The sequence below is a fragment of the Lathyrus oleraceus genome, chromosome 6 (genome assembly GCF_024323335.1).
Source record: "Lathyrus oleraceus cultivar Zhongwan6 chromosome 6, CAAS_Psat_ZW6_1.0, whole genome shotgun sequence".
Taxonomy (NCBI): Eukaryota; Viridiplantae; Streptophyta; class Magnoliopsida; order Fabales; family Fabaceae; genus Lathyrus; species Lathyrus oleraceus.
The window spans coordinates 496,312,460-496,333,638 of record NC_066584.1 but is presented as its reverse complement, the minus strand read 5'-3'; the positions used below and the strand labels follow the sequence as shown (position 1 = coordinate 496,333,638).

General features: G+C 35.0%; 1 protein-coding gene across 1 annotated transcript; it reads right to left on the bottom strand.

Annotated features, from left to right (window-relative positions):
* Positions 1-1,065: 1,065 nt before the first annotated feature.
* LOC127091225 (uncharacterized) lies at positions 1,066-2,869 on the bottom strand. The gene is made up of 5 exons (XM_051029794.1): positions 2,585-2,869; positions 2,402-2,505; positions 2,145-2,316; positions 1,860-1,982; positions 1,066-1,766 (listed from the first exon to the last, which is right to left on the bottom strand). The coding sequence occupies exons 1-5, from the start codon at positions 2,774-2,776 to the stop codon at positions 1,263-1,265; spliced, it is 1,095 nt and encodes a 364-aa protein (XP_050885751.1). The 5' UTR covers positions 2,777-2,869; the 3' UTR covers positions 1,066-1,262.
* Positions 2,870-21,179: the final 18,310 nt, after the last annotated feature.

The window sequence follows — 21,179 nt, the reverse complement described above, 5'->3', positions numbered from 1 at the left end:
CTTTCCTAGCTTACTCCATTATATAACGAGTGCACTTGTTTAATTCCAATTTTTTTTTAGTTTTTCCTTCTTCACTATATTACTCGGTATTTTTCGAATTGTCGAAGAAGCACATTCCCCCCTTTCTTTCTACTTGTTGAATTTTCTAAATATTCTCTTGAATTCTGTTTAGAGAATTATTATTTGAATTTCTTCTTCTTTGAGTTGAGAAATTATAAATTTAATTTATTCTCTTTGGAGAATAATTTGAGTTTCTCCTTATTTGAAAAATTATTTTAGTGGTCAAACGACCATTATTCAATTCTCTTTAGAGAATTATTTGAATTTCTTCTCATGAGAAATTATAACGACGAGTCTTTATGCTAGAAATTATGAGTGATATTTATTTCATATTCAACTAGTCTTTGTATCATCAAAGGTGTATTTCTAGACCGATTATCTATCTTATAAGTAGTAATCGTATAATATAGAACTAACATGTTTTATCTTGGAGATGTCGTGATTAATTGACTGTTTTGTATAATTTTGAACAATTCTGCAAAATATTTTAAAGATAGTGATTTAGTTTGCAATTCGACCCAATAATAGTAATTTTAAAAAATTGTGAAACAATATGTAATGATACACTACCTACCACAGTAGTAAAGTCAAGATGGTGATGGGGGGAAAATGATGGTGATAAATGAATGATATATATGATTTAAATGAGAGAGAGGAATTGATTAAGGGAGATATAAAGACAAGATCACTATAGAAGTGTTGGTTTGAAGTTAAGGTGGAGCCCGTGTGAAGTGGGTGTGACTTTGTGGTTTACAGACAACTATAGAAGTGGAGTTTCTATCAAGTAATTCATGTGGTGTGTCATGAATTGGAGAGGGCATCCCTAATAGAATGAGAGAGAGGATTATAGGGTACACTGGCTGAAAAGAAAAAACGAAGACAATTTTATGTTATATAAGTTACATCACTCGTGTACCAATATCATATTTAAACCTTTTATTATAAAGTACACAAATGTTCATTATGTTGCTGACATGTTAAGAATGAAACTGATCACACGTCCAATTTTCAACATTGGTGCTAATTTCTTCCTTAAAATAATGTCACACAATCTATGTTTTAGACAAAAACAAACTTAAATGACTCTAATCTAGTACAATATCAAGATGAATCTTCCAAATATACAATGTAACATGCCAAAAATATGAACTTCAAATAGCCTTAGATTGATACATACATAAATACATACAAATCATCCTTACTCAATAACCTTGCACTCTTTTAGTCCTCACAGAAAATGGCTTCTTCTCTAAATCAATAAAAGGTGTACTCTGCATCTTCGATTCCAATACAATCTCTTCATCCACTGAATCACCATCTGAGTTTGAACTAGAAGTATCTTTAGGTTTCTCTAACTCTTCAGCATTCTTATTGGATTCTTCTCCTTCCAATGGAGACATAGCTTTCACAGAATGATCATGTCCATTCAACACTTCTCTTGATTGAGGGCTTGAACCATTATCGTCGTCGTTGTCGTCGTCATAATGAGGATCATGTGGTTGGAATCTTGAAAGTTCCACGGCCGCTCTAGCAGCAGCTGCAGCATATGCCGCTGACTCAAAAGCTGCTTGTGCTGCATCGGCTACATCCTTATACTTTTTCCTACCCTTAAACGAATCAGAAAGTTCATCACTTTTCCCCTCATTATCTTCTTCCTTTTTCTCAGACTTATGCTGGTTTTTCTTTTCCTCATTCATTACTTGTTCCTGCATTGATCAAAATCCACAAAAACCTCATTCAGTATACACAATTTTTGTTTAACAAGTGAAACAAACAATGAGATTTCTCTAATTTTGTACCTCATCTTTCGTTGAAGAAACTTGTTCAAGCTGCACAGTAATATCATTCTCAGAAGCAATTTCTTTGAGTACCTTCATTCTACTTTCTAGGCTCGGCATCCTCGTCGAAAGCTTCGTGACTATCTATAAAATATTCAAAGGACTATATAACATTACAAGTATATATACACCAGAAAAACAAAATTCCATGTTTTTCACAGAGATTCTATACTAATAATTCAGATTAAATAATTTTAGTCATTGAAATCGCTGTTAATTTAATTCTTCAAATTCAGAAATCAATACCTTAGGATGAACTTTACAATTATTCCTCAACTCAATAGCACGTGAAGCAAACTCTTTCCCGAATCGAGAAGTAAGAATGGCACGAATCTCTTGAATCTCCGGAAAATCTCCGCACCTAGACGCCGCAAACAGAATCCCCGATGCCGCCTCTTGTAGTTCATCAGGACATTCTCTGTAACAACAAAAATCATCAATTCAACAAATCACAAGCAATTGATATTGATTATGAAAAAATCAAACTCGAATTGAGCAATTACCTTTCTTGTGCAATGAGGTGGATCCTTTCGATCAATAGATTCAAGTATCCTTCAATCTCATCGTACACATCCAGCATATTCTGCTCCTTGATTACATGCTCCACCTATCCAAATTACAAATTATAAGCAACAACAACGATTATGATTAAGATGATAAATATACTAATAGATGCAATCAATTACTCGGAGAAGTGCGCGTTTATGATGATCGGGGAGTTGGAGAAGTTGAACAACATCAGAACGAGCTTGTCTGAGACGCGCGTTTCGCTGATTCTTGAGAACAGCGAGACGAGAGATTGCGAGACTAACGGTTGGTTTGAACTTATCAGTTCTGAAGTTGTTTCTTCCCAACAATGCATCAAGTTTCTTACCCATATCAGAATGAATAAGAATGAACAAGAAGAAGAAGAAAAATCGAAAGAGCAATGAACACAGTCACAATAGAAGGTGTAAGTATATATATATTAATGTAATTATAATTATTATAATTAATTATTAATTATAATAGTTATAGTTGTTAGTTTACTTATGAGAGAAGGTTTAATGCGAAACGGAGAGTATGAATATACGCGGTTGGCGTGTAAACATTAATTCAAAAGATAGTTTTTTCTTTCATTTGGAAGTTGCCACCTTCCTAGAAAGAACTCACCATTTGCACTAAAATCATTTCTATGCACTTTCTCATTAATTAATTGTTTTTTTCTATAATTATAGATTGAACTTTTTTATTTATTTTATAAAAGTATATTGATTTTATAAGTATAAATCAAAGGTCAGAGTTTTATATGAAAAAAGTCAAGAAATTTGATTGCAACACAAATTCCAAATAGAAGTTTTTACTTTTATTTTAAATTGAGAATATCGTAGTTGAATTTTAATATATTCTTTTTAATATTTTTATATAGTAAACAAATTAGTTTGTAAAAAGAGTACATCTTTAGCCCTTTAAACAAATTATGTTTATATTTTAGGTTCTGATTGATTTTTTCGGATCAGTCGATCATAAGATTAGATACTAAATTTCTTTTTAAAAAAAAATCTAGATTTGACTTAGGGATGAATTAAAACTTAGTCTAATGATGAATTTTCAAGGATATATTAGTCTATCACCATCTCTTAAAGTATCTATTATTTTAAACATATTATACACCTCAAATATATAATAATTTGACTATCAGCTTACAAGTACATTCCTTTAATGGAAGATGAAGATTTTGATTTTGACCAAATAGCCTTGTTGTGACCCTGAGTTCTAGATCAGAACATTGACGTCATATGTTAAAATAATCCATCGTTATTGTTTTTTCTATTCACAATTATAAAATATCATAGTCAATCATCTTTCTTTCAACCTAACAAAAAAAAACTCATTTCTAATGTATTTCTCATATTCAATCCATATGAGTCACTCATGGTTACAATGTCTCAAAATTATTGGAGTAACCACGATATATCATGAATAACTTTTTGGTTGAATGTGGTGGTCATAAGTCTAGAAGGGAGGATTACCCTTATTCTAAATTTCAAAATCATGATTAATTTTTGGAATCTAAATTGATGAAAACATTTGAAAAAGATTTGAGACATGTGAAAGTATTATACGTATTGGTACCGAAAGCAACGGGGTGATGATGATGATAAGAAAACAATTAGTTAATTGATCTACCTTAAATCAAATGAGAAGTTTGAATTGCACTAAATCAAATATATTACAATCTAATATTACAAGCTTTAAAGATTAATAAAAAAAAATATTAATTTGAAAACTATATCTAATTAGACCTAGATTTTTCAAATTAATCACTATGAACAAGATGAAAAACTTAAAACATGCAAACTAGACAAAACAAGAAGTCTACGACATGTAAAAATTAAGCAAGAAATGTGTGTGTGGATGCGTGTGTGTTTGCGTGCGTGTCCGTACATGTGTATTTGTATGCATGTGTGTGTGTGAATGTATGTGTGTGCGTGTGTGTATGTGTGTAGGGTGGGAGGTATACTAATCTAGTCTCTGTTGCTAAATGATTAGAAATTCCCTTCCATTAAATTAGATTTTTGATACAAAGTTGTTTGGTTACAACAAGAATATCACATAAATTTACACACAAAAATTCTCAATCCTAAGCAATCTAGCCTCCTATCTTGAGTATATCCTCTATCTACAAATCAATTAATCAAGCTTCAAATCTTGCTCCTCTACTTGATCTTGATTCTAACACCTTCAACCTTTCAATATATTCAATCTCAACTCTTGTAGTAATTTCTTCAAAATTTTACTGGGAAGCCTTGAATTTAATCTTTAAATGTTTGATGGAAGCAAGAAACTCTAACCTTTAGAGAAGACACTTGTTTTTTTTTTCTCAATAAATTTTCCTCTAGAATTTCACCACAAATCCTCTAACTAAAAATGAAGCTTTTTTTTTTGAGAAGATGGATTTTCTAGAAAATCACTCACTTGAATTTGATTTGAATGATGAAATAAATGGCATTGGAACCTTTTATATGTGCTTGAGAAATAGCACAAAATTTATGTAAAATGTCATCAAAGATCTAAGTCAATAACATGCAATGAATCAAATCAAGTGTCTAAAACAACTAAACTTTTTAAGATGTGACTCGAATAAAGTCATGTGATTTAATTCATAAAAATCCATAACTCGAGTCAAGTTTGCGAAATTGAAAATGAAAATGAAAAACTCAGTGATGAATCAATTCATGACCATGCTTGAATCGACTCACATTTCGCATAAGCAAATTTTATTTTGTAAAAACTCCATTTGACTCGATTAGAGTGGGAGCATGACCCTAGTCGTGTTTCCTAAAATCAATATTTCCTGAAACATTTCATCATAACTCGATTCATACATATGCTTGACTAGATTCATTTACACAAAAAAAAGGCTTGAATCGATTCAACAATATATTAACTCGATTCAATTTTAGTTGACTTTAGTCAAACTCTCATTTTATGCATGAAAATACTTTTAACCTAGTTTGAGTGTATGGTTTTACGAGCAACTAAAAATATGATAAATTTTAAATAAACGACAAAGCATCAAAATATATTTTACAGATAAAATCTCCGAGGAGCAATTTCAATCTCCTCTTTTTTATGCATGCAAAATTGAGTATTTGAGTTATAACACATAGCTAGGCTCCCCATGCATTGAACATTCATATGTGTGAGAAGAGTTTAATCTCATAAAACTTTTTCTTCATTTGAAAAAATCAAAAAGAGAAGAGAGAGAAAAAATAAAATATACAATAACACCACACATTTGAACTAGGATAAAGCAGCACCAACAACAACAACATCACAAAATTCCCAACTAAATAATACATTTACACATGATGACCTGGACATGCCACTTCAAACAATTCCAGACATATAACAGAAGACGATAGAAGATGAGATAAAGATATAGGCGAGAATTGAGTGAGGAAACAAAACATCAGATAAACCAAACATCCAAAAATTATCCAAAAACACAGATAACCAATTTCTAACCAAAAACAATATCCAAATTGTAGCGTAAATAATGTACCAAATAAGTAGTAAAAATAAATGCAATGTTATGATATGCATGCTAGGATAGAGGAGGTTGTTGATGAAACTAGTAGAGGTCTATAATAACGAAGTCGCTTGGATCACATAGACATGAAGTGTTCACATCATAACTATTGGAAAAACATGTGCAAATTGCAACAAAGAGATAGGAGAAATGTTAAATAATATGATCATCCTGACTTCAGTTATCAGTAATGACGCGATCAACTTGAGTTTTATTATCGGCTAGTATTTTTTCTCCCCATGCGTCAATATAATCTTACATTAGGATGAATACCATAATTAGAATAGACAGGAACATTTATTGGAGCAACATCTTCAAAAGCCTCATTATCATTACCATTTTCTTCAGATGGGGAAGGTGTCTTCCACATAACATAACCTTTATGAGTCATCTCAATCAACACAAAATGATCTTCATAAATCAATCAGGGGAGTTTTGTAATATTACTTATCACCTTTTAAAAAGTAATGCATCTGAAAAAACCATAAGCATATTAAATAATTTTGGACCTAGACAAAGCTCAATAGTGTAGAATATTGTTCTATTTGTTTCCAAAATCAACTAAGAGTCTTGTTAGGAGTCCTCTTGCAATATAGAGTCATGTTAACAATGTATTTAATCCAATTTACATTACCCTTTTGCAATAACATTTACATAACAAACAAATCCAAACACTACAAGAAAAAAATGTCGCGGTGACTATTTTAAAATTTACGCCGGTTCAAACCACTGCAACAGTTGGGTCGTGAGGCTTCTGTTCTGCCACATAAGCGTGTGTTACCAACATGGACTGCGACGGTTACAAAAATCGTCACTCCAACTCTTGTTACTTTTTGCGACGGTTAGTTAACGGCCTAAAATAGTTATTGGCGACGATTTCAAACTGTCGTGACTTTTATTTGGTGTTTCATTTTTAATGCATATTACGACAGTTTCAAACTTTCTTGAGTGTGAAATTGTGACATTTCAATCTGTCGCAAACTGTTTTAGAAATCCTCAATATAATTTATTTTGTAACAATTTATAATAATACTAATTATTTAATTTTATTCTTTTAGCAATAATTTAAAGGGTTAAATATATAACACCCCCTTGCAATATATGCTAGTTTCGCTTTACATCCCTGTAATATATATTTTTTATTTTCCCCCTATGATATTTTTTATTTTATTTTCTCCCCCTAAGCGTACAATTTGAACATTAAATTTGAAGGGTAAACCAAAAAAAAATATATTACAGAGGGTAATTTTGACACTTAGAGGGCAAAAGACAGAATTTTAACATTTCAATGGGGGATTAAAAAAAATTATAGGGAGGTAAATCGAATTTCGTTATCATTGCAAGGGGTGTTGTATATTTAATCATAGTTTAAACTATTATTAATATATTATATATATATATATATATATATATATATATATATATATATATATATATATATATATATATTGTTTATCCTTTTTTTTCTTTAACTTTTTATTTTCATTTTTATTTTTAGTAGTAACTTTTTACCTTTTTTTCTTTAAATTATTACTTTTATTTTGGTAATGTTTCTTTATCTTTTTTTCTTTAACTTTTTTTTTATGTTTTATTTTCTAAGACTTTATAACAAAATAAAATTGCAATCACAAAATTCTAATTTCAAATATGCATCGTAATGCCAAGAAAAGTGTGAGTTCCATAATAAAAATAGTATCATATAATACAATAAATCGAAAGTGTAACAAATTCTAATCTTATAATAAGAATGATAATGTCAAAAAAAAGTGCAAGATCCATCGTCATAATTGTCGCGCCGCGAAAAACACATAGCCGCCACCGGATTTTATCCAAAAGAAATGGAAAATATTGATAAAACCCCAAAAAGAATGGTCTTCGCAACCAAGAGCGGATACGGGAGTCGGCTATGCAAGGGGAAAATATTAACACCCCTCACATCCGTTATACTCAATGAGAACCATTATACTTGTCCTTTGTGTGTATGTATGTTGTTATCTGAAAGTTACTTTCTGTTGCTTTATAGAGAAAAGAATAAGTTTTAAATTAGTGTGTTCACCAAGCATTTGAATCCTTGTGCCTACGTATCCTCATCATACAATAAGGAAGTAAGAGCTCCGTAGTTCCAAGTACAAAACGGAATGTGTGTTGATTATTTTTAATAGCGAATGTTAACGTTTGCATTCTAGCAGTTAACCTTGCTTGCGTGCTCGCACATGGGAGGCTTAAGTGTTTGTTTATTTGCGGTAGAATGAATACGCTTGGATCATATTTTGGTAGTTAAACATGACTTGTGTGCTCACGCATGGGATACTTAAGCGTCATTCATACCACGGTAGAACGAAAGTAAAATGTCCTTTGTAAATTTTTTTGGATGCCCTAAGGAGGAAAGTTGGATTTGATGAGTTGTGGTTGATTTTAGACTTGGAGACAGGTATCAAACCACAAGCTAAGTACGGCCGACAATTTGAGTACTTGGGAGTTGAGAGGACATTGGCATCATAACCCCTCTTTTTCATCCAAAGAGTTTTTGTTTATGAAATTTGTTTGGCGAGTTTAATCATTGGTACTTAGAGGGAGACAAGCATCTAACCACTAGCTAAGTATAACCAACAATCAGAATACTTGGGAGTTGAGAGGACAATGGCATTCTAACCACTCTTTTTCACTCTCATAGCACCAGATTGAACTTGTTTTATTGTTAAGTGTTTTGAATGAAAGTCAAGTGTCAGGCCACAAGCTAGGTAAGACCGACAATCCAATTACTTGAGTGTTATGCACAAGTACGTACACCCCATATGTGTCTTCCAGTTTATTGTGAAAATGTTTTGAAAAGTCACTTGACGTTAGATTAAGTGTTTGAAATTCAATTTGATTATGAAAGGTGTGAGAAGAGTGTAATAGAGATAGAGATAGAAGTGTGAATAGAATGGAATAAATGAGATACTTGACGTTAGATCAAGCACTTGTGTTTCCTTCAAATGAATTTTATTTGAGAAAAGCACTTGACGTTGGATCAAGTGTGTTTTTATTCTTTGGAAAAATTCTTTTTATCGTTTGATTTTAACTTATTAGTTAGCACACAACGGAAAAAAATAAAGGAAAGTAAATCCTAAACTATTACATGTTCATGGAAATAGGCACACTTTATCCACAATGGAGGGGAATGAGTTACAAACCATACATGAAGTGGAAAGGTTCATACAAGGATACAATGATACCATGTCTAAAACAATCAAGTGACAATGATAGAATTAAACACATTCAATTATTATCCATGCATAAAAGAATTGTTAAAGTACAAAAATAAACCATTCATGCAACAATAATTCAAGGGTGAAAGCATTAATTTCTAATGACCTTTTTTTAATTTAAAATTAAAGTCTCAAGTAAAATTCTATCCTAATCATTTTTCATTTGTATTTTTCATGAGTAACATGACATGGAAATGAATTAATGGATAATTAATTCAATTAAATATCAAAATAAAAAATATGCTAATTAACCACAATGCATGAATTTATTATAAATTTACATAAATCAAAACATGCATATTCATGAGTTAAAAGCATAGCAAGAATTGGAAAAGAAATCGTAAAAAATAAATAAATAGAGTAAAAACAATTAAATCTGCAGGGGTGCATAATCCAGGGGGGTGCATCTTGAAAACAGAGGCTTTAGGTCTAACAGAAAAGGGTCAAACACAAAGAGTTATTGTTAGGTTCAGCATAGGTGTTATCTAGCAAAACAAGGGTGTGGAAATCAAAGTATTGGGCTTAATGGCCTAAGCCCAACAAAATTTTGAAAGGGAATGAAGCAAAAATTCAGCAACACTAACTTCATCATATTCAATGTTTCAAGTCAAAAAGCAACCACCGCCGGAGCTCCGGCAACACCACACCGGAGGCGGCAGAGTTGGCAGAAATCAAGAAATAACAACACTTTTCTACTCCTCTCAACCTCCTCTATCCTAATATCTCATCTATTATAACTAAGACTTAATCAATTCTGAAAATTAGAGCATTAAAGCTAAGAACCCTAAGAAGAAAAAATGAAATTAAATGGAGATGGAGGAGAATCAAGCCACCAAACCATGGGTCTTTGATTCTCCAATGCACAAGCTACATTGTGGTATTAAAAATTTAGCAAACAATGAAGGATAAGAAAATACCGACCTACAAGACAAAGGATTATCTTGAAACTTACTGAAATTTGAAGGTGATGAAGATGAAGAAAACAGAGGTATGCTTCTTTGATCTTCTACTTCTGCTCTTTAATGATTTCACTCTGAAAAATGTTTAATTCAATTATTGCTCTTGATCTTGATTTTTATGAATATGAGAGTGATGTAGAATGTAGGAGGTTTAGCTCAATTGATAACAAGCTTCAATGTGAAGCTTGCTCCAATAGTGATATAGCTTTAGTGTAGGGAGAAGAATTGGAGAAGATGAAGTGAGAGAAGAAAATTGAATTTGCAATGAGTGATTTTTGAGAGAGTGATTAGGTTCTGATTTAGTGATTTCTAGCCTTTTGTTTTGATGAGTGTGATAAGTTTATATAGATGCAAATTCCAACTATTTCGGTCAGATTTTCTGGGAAGCGACATTGGAAGTTAGGGGGTGGTAAGTGTTAGAGGATTCAATGAAAAAATTGGTTATGAAGTTAATGGTGTTAGATGGAGCTGTTAGTGGAACTATTATGACAGTTAGGTGATGTTATAGTAGCTCAAATGTTAGATTTTGATGACTTTAAGTGTGGTTGAGAGTGAGTAAGTGTAGTGTAATATGGTTGCATAATTGAAAACAAATTGTAAGGTGTATGAGGACAGGTTTGGAAGTGAATTGGGAATGGAAACAAATTCTGCAATGCTAAAAAATGTAGTATTTTCTGCTACTGTCCCCCAGGTGTAACTGATTACCAGATTTGGTGTAACCTGTTACACATACGAAAACTAGTGTAAAAAGACTGATTTTAGCAGGTGTAATCGGTTACCTGATTTTGTGTAACTGGTTACACATACGAAAACATGTGTTTTTGGGCTGCTGAAATATTGAAAAGGAAGGTGTAACCGGTTACCTGATTTTGTGTAACTGGTTACATGCAGGAAAAAATGTTTTTTCTGGCTCCTAAATGACATGGTTGGTGTAAGACCCTAATTTTGACCCTAAGATCCCTCATGGCATCATATCATTGTTCATTGCATTGCCTCAAGGATCATAGCATGTGTGGCTCCTTAACCCTTGGGTTGAGACTTGTGTGAGTGGTTTGAGACCACCAAGCATGCTTGAATTGTATATTATTGTTTTTCTTATTTTGTTTACTAACCAAAAGCACAAAAATATGTCATTAACTCTTTTTATTTTGAAGCTCAAGTGATCATGTGATCCCATGCTCCTAGGAGGCTCCTAAGCTCAATAAAGTGGCTAAGTGAAGGTGAGAACAAGCATGACAATGGTCCACAAAGTTCCTAATCATCATATATGTCTCCCAAGTATCTCAATTTTCCAATTTTATCAAGATAAACCAAAGGGCTTGAGGATTGTTTCCCAAGGAAACCCTAATTCAACTATGCATTGACTGTGCTTTGCTCATGAAGCAACCTTAACCTATGATCAAATTAAATCAATGGAAGTTATTTCATTCATTATTTTATGCATATATGAGCCTATGTGAGTATCCTCAATCATTCATTCATTAAGATTTGAGGTTTGGCCTTGAGAAGTTGACCAGTCAAATCATATGACTAAACTGAGGATCACTGAGACCTAACTTTTGATGTGTTTGTCAAATGAAGATGATCCCAAGAGAAACAATGTTTTTAAGAACCATATGAGCAACTTTAATGTTCATCAAAAATCCATTTGAAACTTGTAAGGTCATTATTCATTTCAAAACATTATAGGTCATTTTGACTGAAACCCTAATTTTGGGTCAACTTCCCAAGGACCTAACTTCTTCATTTTTTATGATTTTGAGGTGATACCAATTGAATTGGAAATATTAATATGTATAATTCAAATTTTAGGTTGTACAAAATTTCATAATCTTAAAATAAACACATGTGATAATACAAAACATTATAGGTCACTTTGGACCAAAACCATTGAATTTGAAAAATGTCCAACTTCAAGCGCCCATAACTTTCTCATTAAAAATCCAAATGATGCAAAATTTAAGTCCATATTGATCATCTTGAAAATATCTACAACGTTTATGTTGGTGGTTTTTCCATTTGAGGCTTGCATAATTGAAACAAAAGGGCTTGAAGTTGATCACTTTTGGCAAATTTTTCAAAGACATGTTTTGTACCCTAAACTTCAAAGTCAGTTTTCACAAATTTCCAAACTCCAAATGGATTTTTACCCAACATAACTTTTATTCCTTATGTCAAGATATTTCCAACCATTACTCACACCACCATGTTTGGATTTTCCATGTGGGACTTTCGAGGAGCTAAAGGTTTATGTCCAATTATGCAATCCACATTGAAACTTGAGATGCAAGCTAATGCCAGGCCTTGTGCACGTCTAAATCATCTGCAAATGATCTCAGCTTTCAATTCCATCCAATTTTGGTCCTCACATGCGCCTGTACAGGCCCATGCATGGAGGACCCAATTCTCATGCACACGAGCAAATAACTTCCTTGCTTCATCTCCAGCTATAAATACATGGCCTTGCTCATTCAAATCTCAACCTTAAGATGATCTGAAAGGCTACTGAAGTGAAAACCCAACCTCACTCAAAGGAATTTCCAGTTTCATTTCTCAATTTCAAGCTTGAATTTAAACTTCCTTGATTGATCTTCAAGTCTTAATTCCTTAGCCTTGCATCCTCATTACCTCAAGATCAAATTGGAATCAAGAACTTGAGCAGATCGTGCTGTTTAAAGCTGCACTTCAAAGGTATAACACCAAACTGTTTGATCTAAAGCTTGCTATACAATGTGAATTTCTCTAGTTTGAACTGTTTGCTGAAGTCCTCGAGCAAGAGGCAGACCAATGGTGGTCTTAATTTCATGATTTGAGACATTTCGGTTTGCACACCTTGATTTTCAAGCTCAGATTTCTCATTCAATAGAGACTTTGAGGAAAATCCAAGGTTACAGGGGTGATGTACATCACCCCAACTTCATTTTGGTACCTGGCTTATGTATTTTGGTTGAGGTTGAAAAACCTGCGCGTGGTGGCCGGAAGTTGTTAACTGGGCGGAGAAGATAGTGGTTTCCACCACCATCCCCACGAGGTTGCATCAGATCCCTTGGATCTCTTTCAAACGTTCTAATCTTGGTCGTGCGTGTGTTTGACTTCTTTTAATTCATTGTGTAACGCGTTTGACTTGAGACCATGGTGAGAGCGCGCTTCTGGATCGCTTGATGACGCCACGTCAATTAATGAATCAGATCCAAGCGCTCCTGATTTTCCTATTTTCTATTTTTCTGTTTTAATTTCTTTTAATTCCTTTTATTTTCAAAAATTCATAACTATTTTATTTGAAGTCACAAAAATATGAGACCAATGGCAAAAAATTTATTGAAAAATCTAGTTTCATAATCTGATTTTTAATTATTTTTGTGACTTCATTTAATATTTTTTGTGAATTATTTTGTTTTTAATAGTTTTTAATTCATTTTAAATACTTTTTGATATTTGAAAAATCCAAAAATATTTTTTTAACACATATGGATCATGATAAGTCAAAGAAAAATAGTCTCATCAATTTCTTAATTGATTTGAGATTTATTTGAGATTTTAATTCATTTGTGTTATTTTTCATTGTTTTTAATTGATTTTAAATAGTTTCTGATTTCAAAAAATGTTGAGAAAATTTGTCAAACCTTGTTTGACCATGTTAGACCTATGAGAATTTAATTGGACTTGTTTAAGTTGATTTGAATTGAATTTGAGGTTTGACCATATTTTGTCCATTTTAATTTTGCATTTATTTTAATTCCAAAAAATACCAAAAAAAATATATTTGACTTGTTGACTTCTAAGCTTCATTTCTCTTATGTTTTACATTGGTTGATGATGATTTGATTCACATTTGATCATTGTGTTTTGATATTTCATTTGAATTCTCCATTTATCCATTTCATCTTCATCTCACTTCTTCTTTTTATTTTGGTCAATGAGTTAATTATTTGTGGTTGGTCTTGGCATATGAGAGGCTTAACCTTCTTTGATCCAAATCAAACTCAACTTGATCAAAGATCAAGTGAGTTGCTTTGTGTCCAAGATAGGTTGCTTCTTGGTCAAGCAAAAAACCTAAAGTCCATACAAGGCCTTTCTTCTTTTCTTTTGGCATGGCAAGTTGTAGGAGCTTGGCTTACTAGTCATGATCTCTAACTTGTGTTTATTTGCCTATAGTTTTATTGACCGGCCTCAGATAGGTGTGACTACTATATTAGTCCACTTACGATTGCTTAACATAGCGCTAAATTGTCTTATGACACACTAACATAACCATTAACTACTAACTTTAAATTCAAGCATTTAATTTCTTGCAATTTACTTTAATGCAATTTACTTTCTTGCTCATTTATTCATATTGCTTTTTCCTTTGCTCACTTGAGCTCATATTTTATGTTTATGTCATTTTCCTTTTGCTCATTTGAGCTAATTATTGTATATAAATATATTGTTGCTTTGTGTTTTTTTGTTTGTTTGTGTGAACCCAATGCAAAAAGGAGAAAGGACTTAGAATTAGGACCTTACCTATGCTTAAAGGAGTTCAAGAGCAACTAGGCCTCATGGCTTTAGAATGCTAAACTTGTTGAAGAGCAACTAGGCCTCATGCCTTCAGAATGCTAAATCTTAAAGTTGAGTTCAAAGGACCCATAATCTAAACTCATTCTTTGTCCATTCCTCTTATTGTATTGTGAACTTTTTGATGTTTTCTCTTGTGTGATAGGGATTCCATCTTGAGATAGTAAGAAGGACCATTGTCATGAGTAGCCAAGTTAAGAGAGACAAGCCAAATGGAGATCCTAGGAGCTTGAATATAATATTTGCTTGATTGCTTGATTGATTTCTAAGTCCAAAGGAAAGGAGCATCTTGAATCATCTTTATAATCTCAAGAAAAGGAACTCCAAGGGTTTTATCTCTTCTCTTATCTTTATATGCTTTAGGACTAACCCTTCTCTTCTTCTCTCCACTCTAACCCAAGCCAAACTCATTTATGTGCAAACTTTGACTTTGTTTCAAATTAGAAACCTAGGCCATATGCCTTTGATTTTTCAAATCTTTTCATTAATACTCATTGTGAATAAACATTAATTCAACTTTAACTTTACTTTGTAAATACACTTAACTTGTAAATACAACTCACTTCAAGAGATTTTGTGGTTCCAATGGCCACCTTATTAAAACTTTTTCATATACATTAGCCATAGGTTTGAGTTATCATAGTGGTTGATGTAAACCTCACCTTATCCTTAGTGATTGGACTATAAGTCTTCCATACTTATTATAGGGTTAACCCCTCACTAGTATGTTGAAGCTCTCCTCACATGGTGGATTGTTGGTTTAGGTTGAGTTTTCTCCCTTTGATAACAAAAGACCTTAAGGCTTTTGATCAAATCAATTCACCAATCTTTGAGGTTTTTTACCCCGAACTACGAGGTTTTGATCCTACCTTTATGATGGTACGTAGGCAATGGGTTCATCCATTCAAACAACAAAATTGTAAATATAATGTATGTTCTCTTCTCATCTCCCCAATCTTTTGCACATATTTTTCACAAATACCAACCTATAATACACATTTGCAAAAAGGGTTCCCTTAGAGTACTAAGGATGTTTTGGGTGCTTAAAACCTTCTCATTTCATAACCAACCCCCTTACCCAGATCTCTGACATTTTTATTAGTTTTTGATTTGATAAAACTTCTTACTTGGCTTTTGTTCGCTTTTTAGCCTTTCCTTTGGACAAATAAAAGTGCGGTGGCGACTCGAATTGTATGCTTACTTTTGATTTAGTCAATAAATCTAAAGGTAACGAATACCCCGCTACAGAAAAGTGGCGACTCTGCTGGGGATTTCTATCCTCAGTGGGTTTAGCCTACTTTTTGCTTGTTGTATTGTATGTTTATTTTTACCTGTGACATATTTTTGTGCAAATTTGGGATGACTGTATTGTTTGTAATGTATGAATTGTTTGATATACTAATTGCTTGTGTGCTTGGTGGTCTCTTGTGAGATGAGTTCTATACCTGAACTCGAGTGAACTTATGATAGGAGAATGGCATAGTCTTGTTGACTTGTGTGGAGTTATTCCTTAGCAAGTTGACTTGCAAGCCCATTCACTTGGTGGAGGTCTTGTTGGGATCAATAATGTCGCACAAGTAGTCGTTGTTAGGCATTACTCTTTCCAATATAAACCTTAGAAGCCAAGGAACTTAGGTTACCTAGCCCATCTTGGCCTATTTTAGGATGTAGTGCGAAGGTCGTTCAAGTGTAAGATTTGATACGATTGTTACGCGATACTACACTCATAAGAGTCTCTCTTGAGAATATTTTTGGAATACGAGTAGTCGTTTTATCCGATAATATCCGAAAGATGAGATGATGACTATGGAGACCTTTTTAGAACATGATTGTCAGGTTTAACCATAGTACACTCCCTTTGGGTGGTTCTTAACCGAGACTCCATGCTCGTGACTCACAACAAACCCTTGATTTGCGGTTGATCCGTTCTCGTATATCCTCAATATCAATGGAACTTGGGTGTTGATAAGGTATAAATCATAATCCACCAAAATGGATGATTGATATTAAGGATGACTTGAGGCATCCCGTGACCTTTGTGTGGTGTGACTTGCTTGATCCTTGAGTGTGATTGTTGCATCCATGCATTCATGCATTCATATGCATCCATATGATCAATAGTGAAAATTTCAAGGAACTTAAGAGGTTTATTTGCAAATTTTCAGACATGGATAAGCAAAGAAGGAATACGAAGAAGTACAGTTTCAGACAACCCGACTTGAAAGAGTTAAGGAGTTTGACATCTTATGTATTAGATCCCTTGGAGTTCAAAGCTCGTCATGGGAAGCTTCTGTCTATTCTTGCTACTCTGGTGGATGAAGGTCTGATGAGTGTGTTGGTACAGTTCTACGATCCTCTGTACCGTTGTGTAATACCCCAAAATTTACCCTTCATTTTTCCTGGAAAAAAAAAAAACGAAAAACGAAAAAAAAAAAAACGAAAAAAATAATAATTAATTAATTAATTAATTAAATAAAATAAATAAATAAAATATAACAAATTATTTTGGACTTGGGTCTCCCTCATTTGAGCCCACTACCCACGAAAATCAGTCTATAAATACTGAAGTTTCAGTAGAGGAAAACACACTTGGAGTTACACTGGGAGATTCACTGGAAAAAGATAGTGAGAGAAAGAAGACAGAACAAAGGGGGGATTTTGAGGAGAAACAAAACACTCTGAGGTTTCCTTGGAACAAAACCCTGAGGAAAAAGATAGTGAGAGAAGACCTGACAGAGAACTCAGAGCAGCCTCCAAACCCTGAAGGGAACTCAACTTGTAAACCTCACGGGTGCAACTCAATTTCAATCAAGCTCTCCAATCAGGTTTGCCCTATATCCATCATCTTTATGCCTTTAATTTGAATGCTCTAAATGTATGAGGTATTATGGATGAATTTGATACTTTTTTGTGAGCCTTTTGTGAATTTTGATGGAATTATTCATGTGGTTACATTTTGATTTAGGAGCAACTCTGGGTTACCCTATTTTGTTTCTCTAACCTGTCTTTGCGTTGCCATGGCATTGTTTTCCCTGGATTTCACCTTGTTTGTCTAACCTTTCTGTTGAGTTTTCGCGAGGGCTCACATACTCTTGCAGGGATACCATCCGGAGGTTTATCCTGATTAATCGTATTGACTGATTTTCTTTGATGGTCTAGCTGGAGAGATCTCAGGGTTGCTAATCCTTTAATTGCTGTAACTTCGGATCTTTATCCGTGTGGTAATTTTTTCCTTTTCTCGTACTTTATCGCTTTCTTAGCTGGAAGACCTCGATAGGAGGCAATGTTTGGGCCCCTTGGTGGCATTTTACTTTGAGATACATGTTTTGTGTTTTGTATTCATATCCCCACATCTAGCGCGGTTCCTTCGTCAAGGACTGCCTGTTTGCCCTCGAGCATCCCAAACCCTAAAACCCAAAGCAACACGTTTACTCCTTCTACTACAGGCGAGTAAGTCTCCAAAGGTCGAGCATCCGGTAGATTGCGTAGTGACGTCGTTCGTCCAAAACCCAATCCATAACCCCGTAGTTAGCCGAACTACGGCTTGCTCTGATTCTCATTCCAGATGAGATACGTAGGCATAAGACGCGATGTCTTAGCGAGCACACATCCCCCAACCCATAGGTCAGCCGAGCTACGAAGACTCTGATTCTCATATTCAGATGAGATACGTATGCAGTGGATGCGACATCCACGTGAGTCATTTCTCTTAACCTTTTAGTAAATAGTACATTAGGCAAACCCACACCCTTTAGACAAAAAGCCACAAAAATGGATCCCGTAGAGTACTACGGATGCGTAGGGGTGTTAATACCTTCCCTTCGCATAACCGACTCCCGAACCCAAGATTTGGTTACGAGACCCCGTCTTGTCCTTTCCTTTTTCAGGTTTACTTCGAGCGTTTCCTTTCCCTCCTTTGGGATGAATAACGCACGGTGGCGACTCTTCTGTCTTTTTCTTTCGCCGGTTGTTTTTTTTTCGCGCACTGTATTTTTCAGGTTGCGACAGCTGGCGACTCTGCTGGGGACCCGGTTTCCCTAAGCGAGTCCCTCCTAGCTTTTGTAGTTTGTTTGTTTATTGGGTGTTCATGCTGTTGTACAGTTATTTATTTACCTGCTTTACCTTATTACATTGTGTACATATCATTGTTGTATCTGTTGGCTGGCTATGGCTGCTTGGTGATCTTTGTGAGATGAGTTCTATACCCGAACTCGAGTGCACTTAAGATAGGAGAATGGCATAGTCCTGTCAACTTGTGTGGAGTATTCCTTAGCGAGTTGACTTGCAAGCCCATTCACTTGGTGGAGGTCATGTTGAGATCAATAATGTCACATAAGTAAGTTGTGGTTAGACATTACTTGTTCCAATATAGACCTAAGAAGCCAAGGACCTTAGTTTACCAAACCCATCTTGGCCTATTCGTAGGACGTAGTGCGAAAGTCGTTCAAGTGTAAGATTTGATACGATTGTTACGCGATACTACACTCATAAGAGTCTCTCTTGAGAATATTGTTGGAATACGAGTAGTCGTTCCTCTGATAATATCCGAAAGATGGGATTATGACTATGGGAACCTTTTGTAGAACATGTTTGGCAGGTTTAAACCTTAGTACACTCCTTTTGGGTGGTTCTTAACCTAAACTCCATGCTCGTGACTTGCGACAAACCCTTGATTCATGGTTGATCCGATTAGGTATCCTTAATATCAATGAAACTCGGGTATTGATAAGGTGTAAACCATAATCCGCCAAAATGGATGGTTGATATTAAGGATAACATGATCCATCCCATGACCTTTGTTTGGTGTACTCTTAATTTCTCTCCAGACAGTGCAACCTGACAGATGTTCAAGCAGATACAGCAATCCTGATTGGCATGCCATTGCATTGCATTCACATCATCACACCATTTGCATTCATATCATTTAACACATGTTTATCCTTTTCAAGGAGGTTTAAATCTTCTTCTTGATTCTAGTCGGGGTTTTCTTCTTACACTGTTTATCAAATGTGAGACTGGAATCAAGGGGGTAGAATACTTTTGGAATTGATAAACATGTCATTGCATTTGCATAGTCATCCGCATGTCTTGCATAACAGGTACCGCCACAGTGTTCTCAGTTTGTTTGGTGTCCCACTAGCAGGATAGCTGACTCAGGCATTCACCGATACAGTACCCAGAGGAATCAACAGAGAGTAATGGAAAGCCTACAGGCAGAGCTCGCCGAGATGAAGATTCGCATGAATCAATTCATGGATTTGGTTCAAGGGGTGGCTCAAGGACAGCAGGAGCTTAGATTATTGGTGCAGAAGGATCCCCCTATTACTCAACCGGAGACGTTGGCTGATCCTCCAGCTGGAGAGGCTAATGGTCCCAATGGACCGGGGCCTATCCCAATCCTACATGTCACCTCTGGTCAACAACCCCTTCAGGATGGTCAGGATGATCAGTTCCCCTTGCTTCAGGAAGACTTTGGCATGGACCCCATGTTTAGAAGATTGGAAGAAAGGTTGAAGGCAGTGGAAGGACAGAATCCTCTAGGAGTAGATGTTGCTGACTTGGGGCTGGTCCCAGGTGTGAGAGTGCCACCGAAATTCAAGGTCCCGATATTTGACAAATACAATGGCAGCTCTTGCCCCAAAACTCACGTGCAAGCCTATTTCCGTAAAATGGTTGCGTACTCTGATGACGAGAAGCTACTTATGTACTTCTTCCAGGATAGCCTAGCTGGGGCATCCTTGGAATGGTATATGAGGCTGGACAGAGCCCACATCCGTTGCTGGAGGGATTTGGCAGAAGCTTTCGTGAAGCAGTATCAGTATAATGCAGACATGGCTCTGGACAGAACTCAACTTCAGAATCTGTCTCTTAAAAGCAATGAGTGCTTCAGGGAATACACTCAACGCTGGAGGGATACAGCTTCCCGTGTTCAGCCTCCTATGTTGGAAAAGGAAATGGCCAACATGTTCATGAATACGCTGCCTGAACCTTATCTGGAGCGTCTGGTAGGTTGCAATGCTTCCAACTTTGCTGATGTGGTCTCTACTGGAGAAAGGGTGGAGAATTACCTAAAGACATACAAGATCCAGAGTGGAGGTGGATCCTCATCAGGGGTGAAGAAGTCGTTCATTCAGGGACAGAAGAGAAGAGAAGGGGATGCAAATGCCATATCTTCTTATCAGAACAGGGATAACCGGAGGAATAATTTTCAGAATTATCATCAGCAACCGTATGTTGCGGCTGTGACCATTCTAGCTGCAGCGCCACTACAACAACAACAATCACAACGTCAACCAGCTCAGTATCAACAGCAGCAGCAACCGGGTAACAAACCCGCTTATCAACAGAGGCAAAGGATGATGGACCGGCGTTTCGACACCCTTCCAATGTCGTACGCTCAGTTGCTTTCTAGTCTTCAACAACTACAACTTGTGCAATTGCG

Excerpts from the sequence above, each read along its gene's own strand:
- LOC127091225 (XM_051029794.1), bottom strand. The coding sequence starts at position 2,776 with ATGGGTAAGAAACTTGATGCATTGTTGGGAAGAAACAACTTCAGAACT. Across the intron at positions 2,317-2,401 it reads CACCTCATTGCACAAGAAAG|AGAATGTCCTGATGAACTAC; the intron begins GTAATTGCTCAA and ends TTGTTGTTACAG. Across the intron at positions 1,767-1,859 it reads TTTCTTCAACGAAAGATGAG|GAACAAGTAATGAATGAGGA; the intron begins GTACAAAATTAG and ends TGATCAATGCAG.